Below are 21,660 nucleotides of genomic sequence, written 5' to 3'. Positions count from 1 at the left end.
GCTTAGCTTATTTTGCGCCATTTTTTTAGCATATATCAATCCTATGTTATCTGTACCATAGGAATAAACTTAGCTATCAGGTATTGCCTGTCAGCTTACTTCAAACAACGTGCACTGTTTGTTCCTGTTAATGCTTTGTGAAGTTTTTTGTCTTTCACATATTTGTCAACTGCCTGAATACATAAATTTTCCTTTCTACCTACTGGCATTTTTGCTACTCCTATTTCTTGCTCTTCCATTTCACAACCCACAAAGACATTACTCTGCACGCATGCATGCAGTCAATGCAGTCTGCATCCCATGTATCTGTTCCATAAACACAAGTACTGCCCAGATGCCAACTACTGCTGATCGTCACCAAAACAGCAGTATTCAACAAGTACAGAAACTATACTGAAAACTAACAAAACTACTTTCTTTGCCTAAATCGCTAAAACCTTGATATGGAACTGCAAGATGCCTCCCTCCCTTGCAAGGTTCTTCCTTTAACAACATCATTCTTCCTTCAAATCTTTTTTAAACAATTTTCATGTCTGCCACTACATATGCTGGAGGCAAGGCTTATTCCTTTTATTTGGTCAACCAATAGAAGTGGAAAGAGTGGGATTTACAAGCTCCTCCTTCAAGGTCCTCTCTCAAAAACGTTTTAGACACTTTCAAACTTTAAAGGAAAAAACATTGTATTCTTCCTCTTTTGCTCTCTAAAAGCTCAGAAGTTGTTCACAATCAGAGATTAGTTGCAGCTAGCTGACCAGTGATAAGAGTTCATATAGGCAATTAATTTTATTAGATGCCTGACTGCAGTGTCACACCTCACTGTCTCCCTATATGGCAGTGCTCCAGGGAGCTGCAGAAGGGAAAAAGGAGTATCATGGGACACAAGTCAACTGGTAAAAACACGCAGTCGTCTCTCAACCAGCATACTGCCCACAGCATTTGTGTACTTCAGACCCTGCTACCTGCCTGCCTGTTACACACAACAGAACAGTCTCTGACAACTGAAATGTCATGGTCAAACCACAGCTACTGCACTCTGTCCTACCCGGGTGACATTTCGGGACCCCCTGATATACTCAAAGTCATCAAAAAAGGTCTAATCTATCTTCTAGTCTAAGTCCAAGACATAACAGTCTGTGACACTGCTGTGATACAAAAAGTATATGCAAACAGAGGGGAATAAACATACTTGGAAACCATTTCTCTTCTTCAAGCCCTCTGCTTCTAGAAAGAAACAAGTATCTACAATTTTCTAAGCAGGATATTCAAATATTAAGGCAACCAGGATCCCACAGTGTTTGAAGAAGAGATTTTATGCTTAGAGCACAAAAAGAAATGTTTGTATATTAAAATTTCTATATTAAAGCTATTTAATATCCATAATTCCATTTAAGTAACCTCTCTGAAAAAAAACTAACCAAAATCCCACCCCCCAATCTTTCAGACCCCGCACCATGTCTCTTCCTTCTTCCATGTAGTCAACAAGTTATCTAGTGCCACTCCCAATCACTGTAATAGCAATCCAAGAGATAGGCACTGAAATACAAATCAGATCTCTTTATTTATTCTAATTACTGCTTGTATTAAACAGGAGTCAAAGACCAAATCTGTATTAGGACCCATTATGCCACAGTGCAAAACACGGGCTGAAAGTCTTCATGAGAAAGAGAACATTTTCTGAGACAATTTTATCAAATAACATGTTCCACAACTGACTGACCTACTCTGAAAAATACATGGCATCAATTCAGAAGTGTGCATGTCTCATTGCTTTCACTGGTGAATCTGACAGATGTATTTTTTAGGGATTGTTAATTCCACTCCTCCAGCTATGTCTATGTGGTTGCTAGTTAACACAGTGTACAGCTCCTATGGAATAATGCTCTGCACCATGCTGATGGAAAGTTAATCCCACTAATTACTGGAACATCATGACATTCAATTACAAACAACACTGGTTTCTTTTTTAATGAGTTATACTTACAAACGTGGTACATGCATCATAAAAAATACACTTTCCATTTAAGATACTTCATCAGTCAAACAAACTGAAGAAGTGCTGGGTGCAAGGAAGTAAAGATGACAAAGCTGGTACTGCTGTTTATCATGACTGACATCAAATTATTTTGCAATTCTCTTCTAAGCTTCGTGATCATCCTAGATCTCACAGTACTCGCTCATTCAGCTCTTCAGACTCGTGACAGAATTTGCAATTTTCTAAGAAAGGTTACCAACTCTTTTTGTTTCACTCAACCACACTAAGAAAAATGCTCTTATTTACATTTTCTGTCACAAGAGATTAAGACCAGGTGTTAGCTTTTGATTAGAAACAGGGAAGTCAAGACGGAAAAGGTCTGTTTCATGACAGACAGGATCTTCACCTGTGTCTGCTGTAATAATCTGCTATTACACCAGTAAAAAATCTGAGCTTTCTTTTCATAAACTAGACTTTTTTTGGTGGGGGGAAGATAGATCAATTTATTACACATATTTTTGCTTTCTGTCTCAAACTGTTGGGCATTAATCTCAGCCACCTAAAACATGACAAATGAACTGAGTATAGTATCACCAAACATGTTAGGACGACACCCACTGCACAGAATACCTGGAAAACCAGTATAATTAGCACCATATAGTTTTTTTAAAAAATTGATGCTTATTGTACATAAGGAAAGAGTGTTGGTCATGTTTACAGAAAATCAGTATCACAGTGGGTAAAAATGGGACTCACACAATGGTAATTGCTTTATTTTAACGATAAAAAAAGACTACACTAACACAGCAGAAGGAAATATTTCTGAAAAAGGAGCTTTCTGACCTCTGTTGTTACAGAAAGTAGGGCCAATGAGAGGATCTGACCATCTCATGGAGAAGGAAGGTGAGAGAATTCCTTTCTAGATATGAAAGGTTCATTCATAGACATAGCATTGATTTGAGTCAAAGAAATAAAAACCAAAAATCAAACCCCAAAAAGTCAGATAATTTTCTTTACACAGTCTTTAAATAAAAGCTCATATTTTGCTTTCTTACTTGAAAAAAAAATTAAGAAAAATGCAAAACAAATATCTAATAAATTTTCATCCTTATCTGTAGATATATTGTAAACTCAGAATTCCATTTTTAACTGAGGCTTCCACAAGACTTCATAGCTAAGAAACACAAATTTTAAATAAAGTCCTAAGATATATAGTGAAAATAATAAAATTCATAGAGCTTAGTTAAACATAACATCTGCAATCTTGACATGACTGAAAAGAAGGGGAGAAAAACTTTAACGTTATTGAACTTTAAACTATTCCACCTGCCCTGTTTGTAGTCATTTTAACAAACAGGAAAATAAAGTAAGAAATGTAATGCAACCTACCCCTCTTCCTAGTTTTGAACCGCTGGCCTGTTAGCACTGGCTTCTGATTCTTATTCATAAAATTTCTGGAGAAAGAAAAAAAGGAAAAATATTTTTACTCTGGCATTTACAGACAATAGTTTAATCTAAAGGCAAAATAAACACTCATTGTAGTAAAATCCCAACATGTGAAAGGGCAAGAGAGTTCCTGATGCATATTCAAAGAGTAATTCACATTATCTTAAAGATGAAGAGCACTAAAATCCAAGAATGACTTTGACAAGATGTGCTTCTGCCAAAACCTGGCTCTTGACATCTCTGTAAAAAACCCTGAAGGTTCAAACCTGGACAGGAAGGAGCCACTGCCCTTACTCCTGCGGCAGGGGTACAGCACCACTGCCCACCCAGCTCATGGGGATGCTGTGGGCACAGAAGCCACTGAGGCAAAAGTCTGAGAACCATCCTGGTGGGGCTCATCATGGCACAGGTCTCACCCTCTGGAATGTTCAGCAGGCAGATCAATCCCAGGGCTACAAACTGTCCTGCTAAAGATGTGACTTTGTGGTCTAACCATAATTACAATGTTTTAACCATCAAATCCCAATAAAATTCTTAATAACATTTAGTTCTTAAAAGCAGGTGGGTTTTGTAGAAATAATAAAAGACAAACAAATCCCTTGCCCCATCAACTTTGTACATAAATATACAGTTAAGGACCTACATGGCACATCATGTAACAGTAAAACATATTGGGCTTGTACAACTTCAGACCTTAACGGCGAATCTCGACACACAATGTCAAAAAATCTGGGAAGTGCTGATATATTAATGCCATTTTATCTAAAGAAAACAAAACTATTTTTCATCTTTGGATATAATCAGTTTATTCACACAGACACAGTTTCCACAAAGAGCAGCTAAACCGACAGCTGAATGCAAACAGCAGCAAATACAAGGTAGCTTTGCTGCATGCAGAAATCATTACAGGTCATCCCCCTGTCCTGCCAACAGCAAGTGCCAGCCCTGAGACTCAGAGGCCACCTATTTCACACTCTGAAGGTCATTGGGACACTGGTATGTATGATTTGCTCATCCAGAATTAAGCCTTCCCATGCAAGACTTTGAGCATGTTCTTCTAATAACTTCAGTTCTTAAAAAATCTGTATTATTTCTATTTCTTCATTGTAGACTCTGCAGGTCTAGTTTAAAAGTACACACATTTCCAATATTTCTTCCTACTATGAATGAAAAGAAATTCAAGCTCCATGGCTAGAAAGACTCCATCAATCACATGTTACTATCCAAGTAATGCTCTTTCTATCCCTGAAAGTTCATATAACTCTGTTAACAATACTTCAGCTATGCAACGTGTTACTATTTGCCAGACTTCCCTTTCTAGTTGCAGCATCCCTAGGTGGTCACTTCTGCAGCATTTCAAATTGTTAACCTGGCAAACTACTGCTTTCTAGTGTAGGTTTATCACTTATCCACAGTCAAAAACTGCCCACATGCACGGGAAATAGCGAGTAAAGTTCAGAGTCAAGACTGGGTTTGCCTCCTGCAAGTCACAAAAACACAAAGATATAACAAGTAGTTAAACTGAGAAGTTCACATTTATCGCTGAGGTTTAAAAGTTGGAATTTTAACAGACCAAGGAGCATTTCAAAACAACTGCAACACTAAATGGCCTTCTGGAAAAAATGATTTGCTGATCTGCAAAGAGAGTTAAACATGGCAGACCATGACATCACGGGATCTTTTAAAGTGCTGTAGGACCCAAGCCTTCCTTCACAGTAGAGCCCAAAAGGCTCTTTCCCCTCCTCAGCTGTCTCAGCGGCAGAGAACAGGAGGTGCTTTACAAGTTAATTAGGCAGATAATCCAGCAGTCTATAGGGATAAGCGATAGCCCAGCCTTTAGCCAGTGACAGGCTAGATTTGACATACTTGTCTGGTTTGTCTTTCTGACCTTCAGTTATTTGTAAAGAGACTGATCTATAACATTCACCCAGGCATTTCTGATTTGGCCTGGACATCTTATGCCTTGTTCTGGGTCTGAAAACGCCCAAGAGATGGCAGGAGCCCACGAGGTTTGGAAAGAAAGTGTCAAGCAAGCAACGCAGCAGGTAAGAATTAATCTGCTTGTCACAGATCTTCCCGAGCACAAACATGCCATCAGGCTGGGATTCACAGTGCCCATTTCCTTAATGAACATACAAAAGCCTTCAACGCAGCCATATTGGTACAGTTTCCCAGTTTCTATAAAAGGCAGAAATGCATATGCTAAATTTTTAGCACCAGTCTTCTCCTTCCCTTTGATGCAGTGTATTTTTAAACTGCAAGAGTTGCATACACCTGAAGCATGACTATCAAACACGACTGTTCCCTCGGAATATAAGGTATGCCCTTTAAGACAGATGGGAACAAGATTTAAAAAAAAGAAGTTGTTAAAGTAAAACTCACCACTTGTGGCAGATTTAATGACTAGAGGTTTGGTACAACAGAAGAGACTCTTTAATAGTTAATTACTAGGAAGACAGGATATGCCTTCTTCTATATTTAGCTTTACATGCACTGTGCTCTAATCTGCTACAGTGAGGGTCTGGCTTTATAAGGCACTGCCTCAAGCACCGGCCCAAGATCTTTCATCAAGAAACGGCAGCATGAGGCTGTGCAAAACCAACCCAGTGATCTATATGACAGCCCAGGATGTATCTATAATACAAATAGCAGCAGCTCCTGCAAACGAGATTTTAAAGTGCTGTTGCTACCACAACAGATGCCTGGATTTTTTTTTTACTTTTTTTTTTAAATCAAGAGCACACCAACAACAGGACAAAAGTAATGGCTGAAGATTGTAAATTCAGGGTGGCAGCATATAAACTTGCACAGCACATTTGATTGCATCAGAGTGCAGCCAGGTGTCTTGTTGCTGTAAAACCTTGAAATCACAAGGCCTTGAACTATTACACATATTCTCCTTTCTGAAAGGTACAGCATCTGGGCAGGCTAAAGCCAATAGCAAATTTTGAAATGGCAGCTAGAAAAATTATAATGGTTACAGAATAAAGAACTTAAGGACAGATAGAGGTAGGAAGGAAATATCCTCCAAAAGAAAACCCAAACCACTAGTTAAACTTGGATCTTGCAGCCCAACATCCTCCAGGACTCATATGAATTGTCAGCAGGAAAATGAGCGTGTGAAAATGAGAGCTCACTCCTTTCACAGACTCCACTCTTCTACAGAACATGGGAGAGGCTCAGCAATGGAAGCTTTACTCTCGATTTACTGCTTGATACTCAAGCAGATGTCAGAGAGCAGTACAGAACCAGGCAACATACTCCAGTGTGGACTGTGGAAAATGGCTCATTTTTCACACAAACCACAAATGTCTAAGCCTGCTAATTGCTAACTTGCAGCTACAAAATTCATCAGAAAATAAAAAATGCATGACTTAAAAGTGTCTCAAATTCCACTCCCACTCTTGTTAACAGGTTTGTATAAAACAGATTCATACTTTAAAAATACATAAGTTGGTGAGCTGGTACATTCTCCTGAAACTGCTTGAAGTCCACAGGCTCAGCTTTCTCTATTGCTGCTCCTCACTTACATGCTAAAGACCCTAAACAGTTAAAATAAAACCGAAGGACATCTACAGTTGTAGACAAGTAGACATTTATTATACAGTAGCTGCTTTAATCAACCAATCCTTCTCACACAATTAATAAAAATTGTAACAGTTTTAATTAATAAATCCAGGATTAATTAATAACATTAATTTTAAAAACCCGCAACAGATTGTAGAAGTTACTTTAGAACTTCAGCAAGTATGAACTTGCTTAACAAGTTAGAAAAATGCTGTCTTTTATCCATACCACAGGGAAATTCTTATGATGATTAACTCCTGAATTATTTAAAACCTTGGTAAGGCTGAAGTTTCTACAACACTAAAATACTAGAAGCATTTGTTCTTGGAAACATGTTGCACAAATTGAAGAAAAAAAAATACTGAAAACCTTTATTCAAAGCAACATGATTTTTCTAAGCATCATTTTATGCTTCCTTTAACCAAAATCTCAGAATCACTTGAGATTCTTCAAACATGAACATGCTTAGATGAATTCAGGAACAACTGTTTCACAGCTGTGAAACTCCACTGCCCTAGGTACGGAGAGAGGGAAATCAATCCCAGACAACATAAGAACAACAGTTTATTATTAAACTCCTTACTAAGATTTTATGGCTTCATGTACACAGAGCACTAAAAACAGCCCATGGGGGCAAGCAGTGACCCTTCGGGCGACCCAGCGGAGGGGTGGCTTCGGCAGCATTGCTCCACAGGACGCTGCTGCTGTGGGGACTGGCACCAATGGCATTTGACTGACAGGGCGATAGAGAGAGCTGCCAGAGTACCACCAACACAGCACCACCAGCTTTCACAGGAACAGATGCTTGGCAGGAATTATTTCCATCTCCTTCCCTTGTTGAGATATCATGTAAGACAGGGGCACTCATCACAAAGTCAAATAAAATAGAAGCATAGATGGGGAGAGTTGCTATGAAGGAAACACCCTAACCCACAAATCAAGGGCAATCTTTTTTTTTCTCCAAAGACTATCCAGGACTTTACTGGACTTTAAAAAGGACTTTAAAAGGCTTTATTGGGTCTTTTTCATCCACCAATGTTACTGGGCATTTTCATCCTCTCACAGTTCCACTCCCAGGGTAAAGAGGGTTTTCCTCTTCTTCCAGCAGCAAGGCAAGAAGTTACATTAAGAGCAAATGACCAAACTTGAGCAGCATGGAGGAAGAGCTGCCCTTGCACTTCTGCTGGAGAGGAAACATGTCAGCACACAGCCAGCAGCTGTCTCTGCTCTCTGGAAAGGCAGCAGGCAGCTAGATTATGAGCTAACAAAATCCGTAGGTGGAAACCATTTAAATCATTACCAGCACAGAGGAACAAAGCGATGTGAGGGGATGACAAGACAGAGTAGAAGCAATGCAGCCACCAGTTCTCGCCAAATCCTCATCAGGCTTCCCACTTTCCACTGGGACACTGAGTCCCTCTGGGGACTCTTACAGTCCTCCTTTTCCTCAAGCACTTCCCAACACCCGGGTGCAGCAAGTGATCCCACTGCACATTGGTCACGTAGCCTACCTGGTTGCTGCAGTGTTCACTGCTGAGACAGCTGTGAAGCATCTTCTGCTTTAATACAGTTTTTGCACCCTCATAAAGCTCTGAAATCCACCTCAGCTCCCGACATTTCCCAAGATTAGTTAGTGTGAAGGAAAAGTGCTTTATTTCCATATTCAAGGCAGTACAATGGCTAGCCCACAACGTGAAGAGTAGTTCCAATATTCCCTATCTCCTGCTAAAAGCTCACTTTGATACTGTTGAAAAATAAGAAAATAAGCAGCTCTATTTTCTGTTTCCCAGGATCCCAAGTGCTCAGAACAGGACCAGAGCGGTGTTAAGAAGCTACCTCTCCTCTCCTTCATTGCACATCTGTGGAGATGGCAAGACCAAGCACCTATACTTAGTGAGACACACCAGGTTTTCTCTACGCAGGTTGACTTGTGCCATTTCATCAGTATTTTCTGACTCTTGCCCCCTGTTCCTAAAACATAGGGGTTTTTTTAAGAAGTCACTGATAAGCTGGAGGTCCGTAACTTCAACCATGGCACAAATCACCAGGAAGGGCAACACTGGCAGCCACAAGGTTTATCTTGCTGTTTTGCCCCCAGTTACAATGTTTATGAAGTCTTTATTCCTAAGGTGCCATTCACCAGGCACAGTAAAGCCAGAGCCAGGCTCTCACCACATTAAAATCCCCTCACTGATTTTATTGCACAAACGGCCTCAACAGCAACATGCAGGGATTAAGCAGTCATGTAAGGATGTGCAGGGTAAATACAAGCAACCTTGTGTTTTAATATTTACACGAAATAAGCATATTGCTAATCCACATATTTACTGCTGAAAATACCTTTGATTGCATACTTGTAAGCATGCCCTAGTCACCAGTGGCTATCATGTACATAATCTTAAGACAGTGTTGTAGCAGGTTTTCAACACACACTGAATGCCCTGTCTTTCCCCAATGAGCCTTCCAGAAGCATTCAAGGCACTTAATTTTTTTTTAAATGTATATTTTTTCATCACATAACAGTGGTTGTCCACAGTAAAAAGTATCTACTGCAATAAAAGTACTAGTCCTTTATTAGTATGCCTAGTGGGAGAGAGAAAACAAAGACATGAAACAAGTGGAATTGGTTTCATTCTGCAGAAGTACAAACAAATACCTAAAGAGAATGAAACTTACTACGCATTAAATAAAAAATAAAAACCTGTGCTCATGCAAGATTCTCCGGTCAAGAATTGTGCAGGCAGCCCGGGAGTAGTTATCTTGAAGAAAAGGAGGCTGAGGGAAGACCTTACTGCTCCTTGCAGCTACCCTGGTAGGTTGTAGCAAGGCAGGGCCTGGTCTCTCCTTCCGAGTAATAAGTGGCAGGACGAGGAAATAGACTTAAGTTGTGCCAGGGGAGGTTTAAATTGAATATTAGGAAAAATTTCTTCACTGAAAGGGTTGTGAAGCATTGGAATAGGCTGCCCAGGGAAGTGGTGGAGTCACCATCCCTGGAGGTATTTGAAAGGTGTACATGTGGCACTTAAGGATGTGGTTTAGTGATGGTCATGGCTGTGCTGGGTTAATGGCTGGACTCCATGATCTTACAGGTCTTTTCCACGATTCTAAGCCGAGAAAAAAATGAGAAGACAGACTCACCAAAGTTTGCACCATATATCACATCACCTAACTGCTAAACTGGGATGCGTAGGAAGATGTTTCTTGAAAAACAGTCAAAAAAAACCCACTTCCCACTGCCATCAATGAATGTACAATCACACACTGCATTAGAGATTCACCTCACTGCACCTATTTCAGGAGATTGGGTACTTTTTATGTCATTAACCAAAAATTTCTACAGAAGTGGCTCAGATGAATAAGACTCCTGAAGCACTCCAGATGCACTTCACAATGTCAAGAGAACTGTAAACTGAAGCACCGAGACAAAGGACTTCTCTGTGTTGTAACCAGCAACCATATGAAAAATGCGTTAGTCATGGCAAAGTCAGAGAAAGAAAAAAAAACAGAGAAAAAAAATCTTAACAACTGACAGGTAGAAATACAAGTCAAGAAAATAATCACACACTCAGGCTGACACGCATAATGTTGTCTTTCAGTAACAAGGTTTCTTTCAGCAACTGAAGAGGAGGAATTAGATGTAATTCTTCAAGGACAAGGTATTAGTAGGAGCTTTTCTCACTGCTGAGAGCTCTCTTAGGCGCTGTGCTCTTAACTGGAGTAGGTTGAGATAATGGAGATGGGGTATTGCTACAGATCAATTCATATCCAATTAACATTCATTTTAAGGTGATGGCTAGTCATCCAACTCCAAGCTTGCATGCCTTGGCAATGGGAAAACCTCTTAGAAAAAGAAGGAGATAAAAAGGATTGGCAGAGATCCGGGTCAGGTGAACTGAGAAAACAAGAGGAAGACAATACTCTTCCAAAGCTAACAAGGTTTTTCCTTATACGAGATACCACTTTTGATGGACTGTGTAAATGTTAGAACAGGATTCTTGAAGTCAGAGGGACACTGGATGCCCTGTTTATCCTGAAAAGAATTATTGTCTCAGCAATTGCAGTAGAGATGATTTCACCATAGGAAAAATAGTATAGCTGAAATTCTGCAAAAACATTTTTATAAAGGTACTGCTGCAACTTAGCTCAAGCCTTCATTAATGTCTGATAAAGAAACTGTAGCAGCCACTGTTCACAGTACATTTGCAAAAAATCATTAATGGAGTTACTTTATAGGGTCCCCTTGAACCAGGTCTCCAATAAACCAATATACACAAGTATGTGGAAGAAGACATGTTAAAAGAATTACCAGAGAAGCTTCATTCCAAGCAGTGAATTTTGTCAGATACAAGACAATACAAAACAGTTCAGTAATAAAGGCCGCTGCAGGAAGAGCAGAAGGACACAGCACTGCAGCACCTGAAAACCCAAAACTGCCTTCAAAATTACAAAGGCTAAGCTTAAAAAATAAGAATAAATAAATACAATCTCTGCATTCTCCAGAAAGCAATGCCTCCCAGTTGCTAACAGTTTAGTATTTCATGAACTAAATACAGTAATTGGAGGAGGGATGTATTAATAGCCAGCACCTCCTACACACTTGCAAGTGGTGAAGGCCTTGGCTTTGACAGAACAACTGCCGTAAGCATTAAAGCAAGTTTCAATTTAGACCTCCCTAATTATTTCTTCAAAGCATGGTGCAAGGAGTTCACCAAGGTAACGCACAGTTTTTTACCTGCAGGAAATTGAATCAGCTTCCAGATATCTGAATTCTGATCTTTCTGGCACGAAGAGATGGCAAAAAGGGCACAATGCTTTGCACTATGTCAAGTATTCCAAACATACCAGCTAACACCAATTATGCTGTTAGCAGCATTCACTCGGACATAAAAGGAGTTCATAACTGACTTGTATCACTCTGTATCCCAAAAGCAATACCATGTTCCCTGCGGCTGCTTCTTCCTCCTCAGGGCAGGTTGAACATTTTGACAGAACACATTAGTTTTGGTGAACAAATTCCTGGAGTGAAGAATAAAGCAGTCAGTGCTCAGACTGCTTCAACCTGCAGTTATTTTCTAGGTAGTCATGGGTACAATTCCTCTCAGATCAAGCTAAGAGAATTCTATGGCAATAGATACTGATTCATATCCAATAGGTGTTGGGAAAAACAAGAAACAAAGCCCACCCAACAGTATATGGCATTTGGTGCCTACACAATCAACTATTTTTTAGGTGACTCAGAAAAATAACTATTACAGACTGAGCACACAGAGAGAGGGTACTCGCTATCTTACCCACTGTTTGGCAGCTCACATACCTGGTGCTCTCAGGCTTACTTCAGAAAGGCACTTCTTCACCTCTATGTGGAGGCCTGGAAGTTCTTATGTTAATTCATGGAAGAAGAGTCTACCAAGGGCTATTAAGAACAGGGATGATAAAACCTTCGAAGTTTGAACTTTGCTGTGGGTTTGACAAGAGCATGAAAGAAAGAAATGTAGAAATTCATACCACCACGTTCTCCTCCCTCCCCATTTTTTTGTTTTATCTTCACATCTACCCAATACTGCAGGCCACTTTCAGAGACAAAACTCTAGACCAAAGGCAAATTTCTCCCAGTAAGCCAAGCTTTGGCATAAGAAGGCGCACTCTTAAATCCACAAACACACAAGGCAAGCATTACTCGCCCATGACAGCATACTCCACTTGGGTAGTATGGCAACAGCACTCAGAGCTGGGTGGCAACTGAGTAAGGTCAGGTGAGGAAGAGAAGTAAAACAAAAATCCCAAGAGGACTGTCCTGGGTCAGCTTGTTGTACTACTAGTTTTGTAGGAGGACTTCAAATTGCTTCTTCTAAGATGAGAGAAAACATTCAAACTAGTTATCTTCGGTGATGAAAACAAAAAGTTTTGAGCCAGCCTGTACAGAATATTATGATTCAACCCACCAATACTTCTTCCCAATGATTGCAAATGCCCAGCGTTGTGCCCAGTGAGCACCGTAGAGACCGATAATAGCAACCACATTGATATTATGATTGAACTGTGTATTGCAATTGCTTTACTTTGTTACATGCATTTACAACTGTATTATGTTTTCAGCATTATCTGTACTACTCTGCTAAATCATACATCCCATGTAATATCAACTATCTCCAGATAAGGAAATTAGATATTGAACATCACATCCTCCACATGTGGAATATCTAAAATTTGCTGATCAGAGAGTATTGGACTCAGATACTACTCACATATCAGAACTGGGAGATCAGTCTTGGTTTGGCAACAAAAGACTCAAATGCTAAGCAATCGTGTTTCCCTTATTTTGGTACACCATGCACAGACACAGTCACAGAAGTGCTCAAAGCACCACATCTTCTCTCAATTTTAACAGTTCAACTTCGCTGTTCTTGATCTTTTTCCACGCTTTATCTAGACATAATTGACACTAAATGCAACACTTATCTGAAAATATAAATGCATAAACCCGAGAATATGTCTTTGTTGGTAATCCAGACTCAGAAGACTTTAATTCCACCAAACTAAACCCAAAGAATTCACAGTCTATCTATAAACACAACATTTCAAACAATGGCTATTATGAATGCATCACAATAGTTTTGCTTCTCAAAAAGTTATAAGCAATTTTGATAATAATTGCAATCAGATGAAAACTCGATTCTCAAAAATAATTTATATACACAGGTAGCCAAAATTTCAGAATTAAGAAACATTGCCATGGAAGGAAGTCAAATAAAGAAGCAATGCAAATGATTTGAGCTAGAAAAAAAATAGAGTAACTAGCTGGTTGTGTCAATAATTTGTATCTATTTTTCAGTATTACCGTCATCTCCTAACAGCATAATCACATCACAAGAAGCTAGAAGTTATTGAGACATCTGTTTCACCCAGATGTAGACCAGAGCAGGTATATAATATTTTACCCCACTCCATCACAGGGGCAGCAAATCCCACCAGCTGGCAGTGCTGGATACACTGCAGCACACTGTGCCCACACACTGGTAATGGAAGCATGGACAGCTGTCAGTCAGCTCAGTTCAATGCAAAACCCAGCAATTTACTTGATACTATTGGGTTTGAGGATCACTACCTATTTCACTGTCCATGATTTCACAAGGCAATCAGCTAAGCCAAAACCCATATCCACTTTTCTCAAACAAACAGCCAACTGTCAGAACTCAAAAATGGGGTGCATTTGACGTAACTTTAAAAATGAACGGCAACAGACACCTCAGTCTGACCCTGCAAGCCTTGCCTCTTTTCTCCACGAGGAGAAACATAAACATTTCCAGAAAATAGCTAGTCTAAAATATTCTGCTTGCCCATCTTAGAGTGAAATGGGTGAACAACTTCACAGCTTCAGCTTTAGGCACTTTTTAGATATCTGAACCAGATCAAACTTCACACCTGCAGACTGGCAATCTGTGTGAAAGTCAGTGATGCCTATAAACATCTCAGGCAGAGTTAAGAGTTTAGTTACCCACCCAAAATTAACCATAGGGCAATTACTATCGGTATATTATTCAGTAGGCCTGCTAGTTTATCTTTCTGAAACAATTCACAGAACTTTCATTGTTGGTTGGGAAGTTTCAAAATCCAGAGTATCCCAAATATGCTGTGAGAATAGGCTCAGCGTTAAGACCACAGCCACCCACCCACACCCAACCCAGTTTCTGAAGCCAACATTACTGCAGGAGTTACGGATTTCTAACTGGAATAGGTTTAGTATCTTTTTTAAAGGGCATAAAACATCACTATGCCAAATAGCCTGGCTTCCTTCAGAGAAAGCACTTGTGCACTTTGTGGTTGTTTGGACTATATCAATGTCAGCTCGGCACAATGCTATTTGACACTATTAACAGGGAAATCTATTTCCTTGTTTACAGCTTCACTGTTCATGCACTGAAAAGACCAATATCAGCAACCTACTTCTGCAGATAACTCAATAAAGGTTCCATGGAACGTGTATTTGTAGGTGTATGCATAAACATCTACATAAAAGACAGCAAGAACACCAATAAAAGTTACATTAGCGTTCTACAACTCACTTCCTATAAGAATGCAAGATATGAAGAATTTAAAACGTTTACTAATGAGACAGCTAAAGGATTTTTTTTTTCTGAACTGAGAAACCACAATGAAAGGCTTGCCTGGTCTCTCTGAGGCTTCAGAAGGACATGCCAGTCAAGCTTGGCCTCTTGAATGTGGATCTAGAAAAACATTTTACAAAATACATGAACTTCCAGTGAAAAAGGGGCACACACCTTTCAGTTGTACACTGCCTCTCCTTTTAAAAGGAACAGAAGCTCTTTAACAACCAAAAAACTGTTAAGAGCTACTGCATCTATCATAAAATGAGGAAAAAAAAAATCTAATTTTAAAAAGCGAATTGATGCTAAATCCCAAAACGTAGAGCTGTTCAATCACGGACACAGTCAAACTCTCCAAGTCAATGAACTGACTGCTGAAGACCATGCAGACCAACACGTTTGCATCCCACCTCAAATGTTGCTCTTCCTAGTTTGATACTCTCTGTAGAGTTTAACTGTCATATGTTCTTTGCTAATGGAGGATACAAATGCAAAGGTAGCTGAAGTGCCAACCTAAATTAATCTTTTCTTAATTCTAGAAGAGAGCAGATAATCAATATGACTTTCAGTTGGGGGCTTTGCAATAGGTGGGGGTTTTTTTGCTATCCTTGACAATGCTTCAAAAATAAAGTTGATATTTCAGATTAAGAATATGTTGATATGGGCCTTTATTAACCAATTGTTAAGGACATGAATTAAGGTAGTTTATTCAGTAATGTAATAGCCTACTTTTCAACAGGAATTCAGTAACTTATATTGGGATTACAAACAAATAATGAAAAAGTACATTGAAAATAATAAATGGAGAACATGGCACTAGGAGGACCGTGCTCTTGTTCCCATCACCAACATTTTGCTCTCCCTCAGCTTCAGAGGGCTCTTTGTTATGGTATGTCTCCTCATACTATAACACTGCTTTTGCAGAGCTGATACCCACTGAAAAGGTCAACAACTGTTTAAACTGACAGGACAAAGGAAAATGGGGACAGAATCAGGCCTTCCTATACCCAGGAAACAAAATACAACTTAGGAAGGGCACTAAACTACTAAACTAATCCTAGCATCAAACAGGCTACCCATGAAATGCCTTGGTTTGACACATTTGGCTTCAGGGAGCTGGGGACCACTGCTCACAAATAAACGTTCAAGAATCACCCAACTTCCTCACAGGAGAGACGTGACAGTCCAATGTCTTGATGATTTTGCACCGTAGGTCACTAAACAACCAGTCCAATATCATCATGAAGGATCTTGGAGGCACAACAGCAATGCAAATAAATTGACATACTGATGGCAGGGCACATTTGGAAAAAGGCATTTTTCAGCATACACCAATAAACAGTTTAATAGGAATAAAACTGACAAAAAAAAGCCCTTCCCTTGACTCCTCTAGAGAATTATGAGTATGCTTTCCGTTCTCTAATTCAAGAAGCCTTCCAATAAAGCTCCACAAAACAAGACAGCCAAACCCAAAACCTGGCAAAAGACCTTGAGCATGTGCTTGAGCACAGAAGAAGCAGGTGTTTCCACATGCTGTGCAGGGAGCTGAGACTGATGTGCAGGATGATAAATCTCAAGGGCAGAGCCAAAGATTCACATGGCCCTAGGGACACGCTGACTGGGGCCTCTTTTCACATGAAATGCAGGTGAAAAAACCCACAAACATCTTGGCAGAATATGGTATTCAACAGCACAAAACTGGGCTCCAATAGCACTGGCTGACGGTTTTGGGATCCTCAGGTCTCAGTCACAGGAAACCACACATTAAGACAATGTAATCAAAGTAGACCTAAGACAGAAATGACTTGACAAAACAGACCTTGGAGAGGTGCAGCAAAAAGACTCACACCAAACTCATATCAATATTGGTGCATACAGAGAAGATTGTAGCTTGTAAAGAAACTCACCATCCCCTCTTCTTTCTAGAGGGCTGACTCCTTGAGCATTTAAAACAAATAGCATACTTTGTTTTGCTAATTTTCTATTGTTCAGGGAATGAAATGGTAGTGAAAACAAATGACAAGCCCTGTATCTGCTAATGTTCAGTGGTATTTTCCCGAGATTTCAACCCTGTGTCTTATCAGAAGAAAAACAACTAACGTTTAACTTGAATGCACTGAATGAATCTTACCTCTTAAAAACATTTCTAGAGAACTAGAGGATTTTATTTATGGAAACAAAATCCAAAATAAAAAGGATTACTTTAGCTTGCAAATTACAAACCGTTGAACCGCTTAGACTTCTTTTTCTGCATGAAAACACATTTAAGGAAAACACATGAAACAGTGGTTACTACAAAGAAGTACAACCCCAAAGCCACATTTAATTGCTCTGCCTGCGGTAGTTGAAGGAGTTGTAGAAGGGTGTAACTCTCCTTGAGACTTAGGACATCACAGGAGACGCTTCCTTCCTGTATCCCTAGCCAACCTCTCCATCCCAGACTGTGTCTAGTATTTCCTTTGCCTGACCTGTTTGTACTTACTCCTAATTCTCACCAGAGGCAATCCATCCTTCTTACAGGCTGACTAAAAGCAATAATCTCGCTAGTCTGCTACTATGAGTCTGCAGTGACTGTAAGTGATCTCCTACAAAACGTCTCCATCTGACCTAACAATAACTCGGATTTTGCAGAGTGTAAAGAAAACCTAACTTTGTGCAAGGTCCCACAGGGAATGGGTAGCAGATGAGAATCTCTATCCATGTCTCAGTATCCATCTTAGCTATGGGAATACCTTGTGTATAGCTATTGTGGTTATACCAGTTGTGTTCCAACATGCATTGGTGCTCCCCAGTTTCAGTTATTCTTCCGTGGTCTTTTTATAGTCTACCTTCAGGTACAAACACGCCAGAGCAATGCTGACAGATCACACCAAGGATCAAGTGGCTGTGCTGAGATCCAAAACGAGATGAAAACTGAAAAAAACCCACTTAAAATAAAATAAAAATACTTAAGGAAGTCAGAGTTTTATACAATGCCAATCAACTGGGTGGGGCGGGGAGAAGCAACCTATCCACAGATAGCTATTTGTGAGATCTGAGATTTAAAAACAGAGGATGTTTCTAGCAATAAAAAACCCTTGAACTTGCATGAACTTGAATTGATCTAAATGAATAATCCTATTAGATCCTCTTAAGTTTGGCCAGGATATAATTATAAGGATTGGAGACGGCAGGACCAAAACCCAGTGGGGGTCTGTCTGCAAAGCTAAGCTCTACTTGAAGGATATTTCCTATAGCCCAGGCCATGCAGGAAACAGAACCATTTCACAAAAGCGTATTTGGCAACCATATGAAATGGCTTTTACATAGGAATGAGTAAATAGTCCTAAGACTTCAACTTCACAAAAGACAATGGCAGGGATAACACAACTCTGTCAAGGCATGACTGCATGTCAAGGGTGAACAGGACTCATTGTCTCCCGAAACAGGAACTGGAGATTGGGGGATCAAAGGAAACCATGAAGTACCAAGTTCAAAAACAAGTAAAAAGGGGTCCTCTTTCAAGCAATCATGACAGTTATAATCACAGGATGCTGCATACACACAATTTACCTAAATTCAAAAAACTTACGACAGGCTATCAAATATAAAAGTAAACACAAAGACACCACTTTTTGTTGAGGAAATCCCTAGCAGTGAACCAGTGAGATGTAAGCTAGAAGAATAAGTCACAGAAATATGAGTACTTGTTTGACCTATTATTTTATTTTCCCCTAGACAAAATGTAGTGAGTCAGACCAAGTTTCTGATCCTGACAGGCCCAGGCACAGAAAGAGGCTATAGGATATTTGACCCCTACTACCATTAACAGAGCAGCAGAGTACACAGCCATAATTCTAGCAAGCCTCCAAGACACAAGTGAATGACACGAGTGGTCATTTCAGAGAAAACAGCTTAAAACCAGTGAAACCAGTTGAGCATTTCATTTTCCTCTCTTCTGTGTCCAAAGACTGAGCGTTTCATGGTGTACTCTCCAGGGCACAGGACAGTCTCCTCCCCCAGCTTGACCCAAGAAAAAGCTTACTGTTTTGTACATTCACCAAAAACAAATGTTCCTTAATTAAAGAAATACTTGTTATTTTCTTGCATGAATGTTGCTCTCAACAATTGCAGAAAGTGTCAGACATTTAGGATCACCTATACACTGTTAACAACAGCCATCACAAGTTCCCACTAACACACCTGCAAGCACTAGAACCAGCAAACCACTGGGGAAAAATGTCCCCACTGGTCCCTGCTTTCACAAATCACATGTATCACCTGATGAGGAAATAAGGAATTTTTATTATGAACACTTATCTTTTTAAATCTAAAAAATATCCTCAGTCACAGTGAGGTTAACATTTCCTTCTCCCTCTGTAATACCCAAAACGTAAATGATTAATTACCAAACAGTAATACCCACAACTTAAATATGTAAAACAAACAGATGCAGCAGATAAAAGAAAATGCATTAAGGGACAAGACACAACGGTACAGAACTTACATTTTCATGTTCCAGTTGCCTGCCCTGACACTCACTCCCTACACTGCCTTGAAAAAAAATCACTTGTTGCCTTCATGCTTCCGATTATGTTCACAAAATGGAGGCAACACCACTTTATTACCTCATCACAATCTCACAAGGATGAACTGAAGACTGTGAAATGCCTGCATATTACAGGATTGAAGGTCATACAGTCCTTCCACAGGTAAGAGCAAGCAACATTTTTAACTAGTGTTATTTTATTACCCTTGCAGATGAAGCACTCCTGTAGCCTTACTCACCAAGTGAGCTCCAGTGATGCCGCCAAGGAAAAACTGTTTGCCTGTTCACTCTGCAAGCTAGGGTCAATGACAGTACTGGCATTTTCATATTCAAAAAAAGGGAATATAATATGCATACTTTTGTATATTGAATACCCAACGCATTTTGGGGATTTTTTTCTGGAATATGAAAGGAAGTTTGAAGGCATTTCTTATTTAATAGTATCACAGACATTATCAGTGCACTGTAATATCACAAAATTTGTTCACAGCAGGTAAAAGTCACACCCTGCTGTGAACCAACAAAAGAGCACTTAAATCCTAATTTCAGCCTTCATGTTGAGCCAGTGACAGAATTTTGTTAGCACCACATAGGGATATTTTTCTGGATCAGAATATTAAAAGCACTTTGAGGCAATGCTTTGAGGGTATTTCCTTCAAGGCATTTTTGTTTTGGCACAAAAAAAACCCTCAAGGGAATCTGTTATAATATGAACTCCAAAGCAATCTATGTGATTTACACTTGTTGATGTAAGTAAAACTAGATGGTGGTATGCTCCTGTATTTCCACGATTTTTAAAATCATGAAAACATAATTTTGCTGTTTTGTTAAAATAGAAGTGTATCACATTTTGGTTTTGTACCCAAATAGTTATGAAGATCCACTATACTCAGAGAGCATGCTCTTCCCTGAACCAGGAAGCAAACAATGGGACTTCACAATTTCTGAAAGTCAGTCAAGCCATTAACAGATGTCAAAATACAGAGCAAGATTAGTATTTGAGAGAGAAATTCCAATACCTAAGTAACCATGAGATGACCTGCAAGTACTAAGGAAAGAAAAAAAATCAGCTTGCTGATAAAGCTATGCCTTCAAAAATTAGTTACAGGAAAAAAATGGGTTCTTTAAAAGAAAGGATATAAAAAAATATACATTGAAGAGTAGGGCAAAGGAGGGTAAAAAGTATCAGGGTCCAGCTTTTCCCTCTGGTACAAAAACAGGCAGAAACCAAGGATGTTAAACCTCAGCCTCTGCCCTTTGGAGATCTGCAGGATCGTCCTAGTGCCTACCGAGCTTCAGCTGGAGGAGTGGAAAGTTGGATCCGTAACAAAGATCATTTTTCCACCGACAGTTTAATTTTAGAAAGGCGCCAACAAAAGGCACCGCTCTGAACACCCCGAGCTCGTTACTTCCCTTCCCGATCCATCAACGCCCGCTTCCTCCCGGAGACACGATGCCGCGGCAGAGCCACGGCTCCACTCGGCCGCTTTAGCCGAACAAACCGCTTTTCCTGCCTGGGAAAAAAACAACCACTACCCCACAATCCGATGCCATAAAAAGGCAGAAAAGCAGGATCACGGAGGGAAGAGCCGGTGGGCACCAGACCGCGCACCGCCGCCCTCTCGCAGCGGACCCGGCGCCGCCCGTGCGGGGGCCCCGCACACCCGCGGACGGCGGCGTTTCCAGACTCGCGGACCTGCCCCGGCACCGGGGCTGTGCCGCCGCCCGCCCTGCCCCGCCATGGCCGCCGCGCCCGCCCGTCCGCCCGGAGCTGCCCCACCGCAGCCGCAGCCGCCCGGGCAGCGCCGCCGCGGGGCTCCGGCGCGGCCCCCGCCTGGCGCTCTCCCCTCCCGGCCGCACCTGTCGGGTGGTTGCGCGGTCCGGGGCGGGGAGGGCGAGCGGGCGCGGCAGCGGCAGCTACGGCGACAGACAATGGAGGAGTGAAGGACGGACACATTGACACACGGGCGCCTCCGCCCGCCCGCACCACTCCCGGCACCTCCCCGGGGGGGAGGAACGGAGAGGAGGACGCGCGGAAGCCA

The 21,660-nt window shown here is 40.6% G+C and overlaps 1 protein-coding gene across 2 annotated transcripts in view; it reads right to left on the bottom strand.

The window, feature by feature from the left end:
• The window catches only part of BZW2 (basic leucine zipper and W2 domains 2), a 54,462-nt gene extending 32,851 nt beyond the window's left edge, over positions 1 to 21,611 (bottom strand). The window contains exons 1-2 of one of the 2 annotated variants that reach the window (XM_027684873.1): positions 21,479 to 21,611; positions 3,362 to 3,426 (exon numbers count right to left, since the gene is read on the bottom strand). In XM_027684873.1, coding sequence (XP_027540674.1) covers positions 3,362 to 3,419 — 58 coding nt within the window. In that variant the 5' untranslated portion in view covers positions 3,420 to 3,426; positions 21,479 to 21,611. Of the gene's footprint in view, positions 1 to 3,361; positions 3,427 to 20,907; positions 20,994 to 21,478 lie in introns of those variants that run through there. The other variant, XM_027684872.1, reaches the window with a different exon arrangement.
• Positions 21,612 to 21,660: the final 49 nt, after the last annotated feature.

Source organism: Neopelma chrysocephalum, unplaced genomic scaffold (assembly GCF_003984885.1).
Source record: "Neopelma chrysocephalum unplaced genomic scaffold, ASM398488v2 Primary Assembly neopelma1_67, whole genome shotgun sequence".
Taxonomy (NCBI): Eukaryota; Metazoa; Chordata; class Aves; order Passeriformes; family Pipridae; genus Neopelma; species Neopelma chrysocephalum.
Note: the sequence above shows the minus strand (reverse complement) of the source record. Positions and strands in the feature narration are given on the sequence as shown.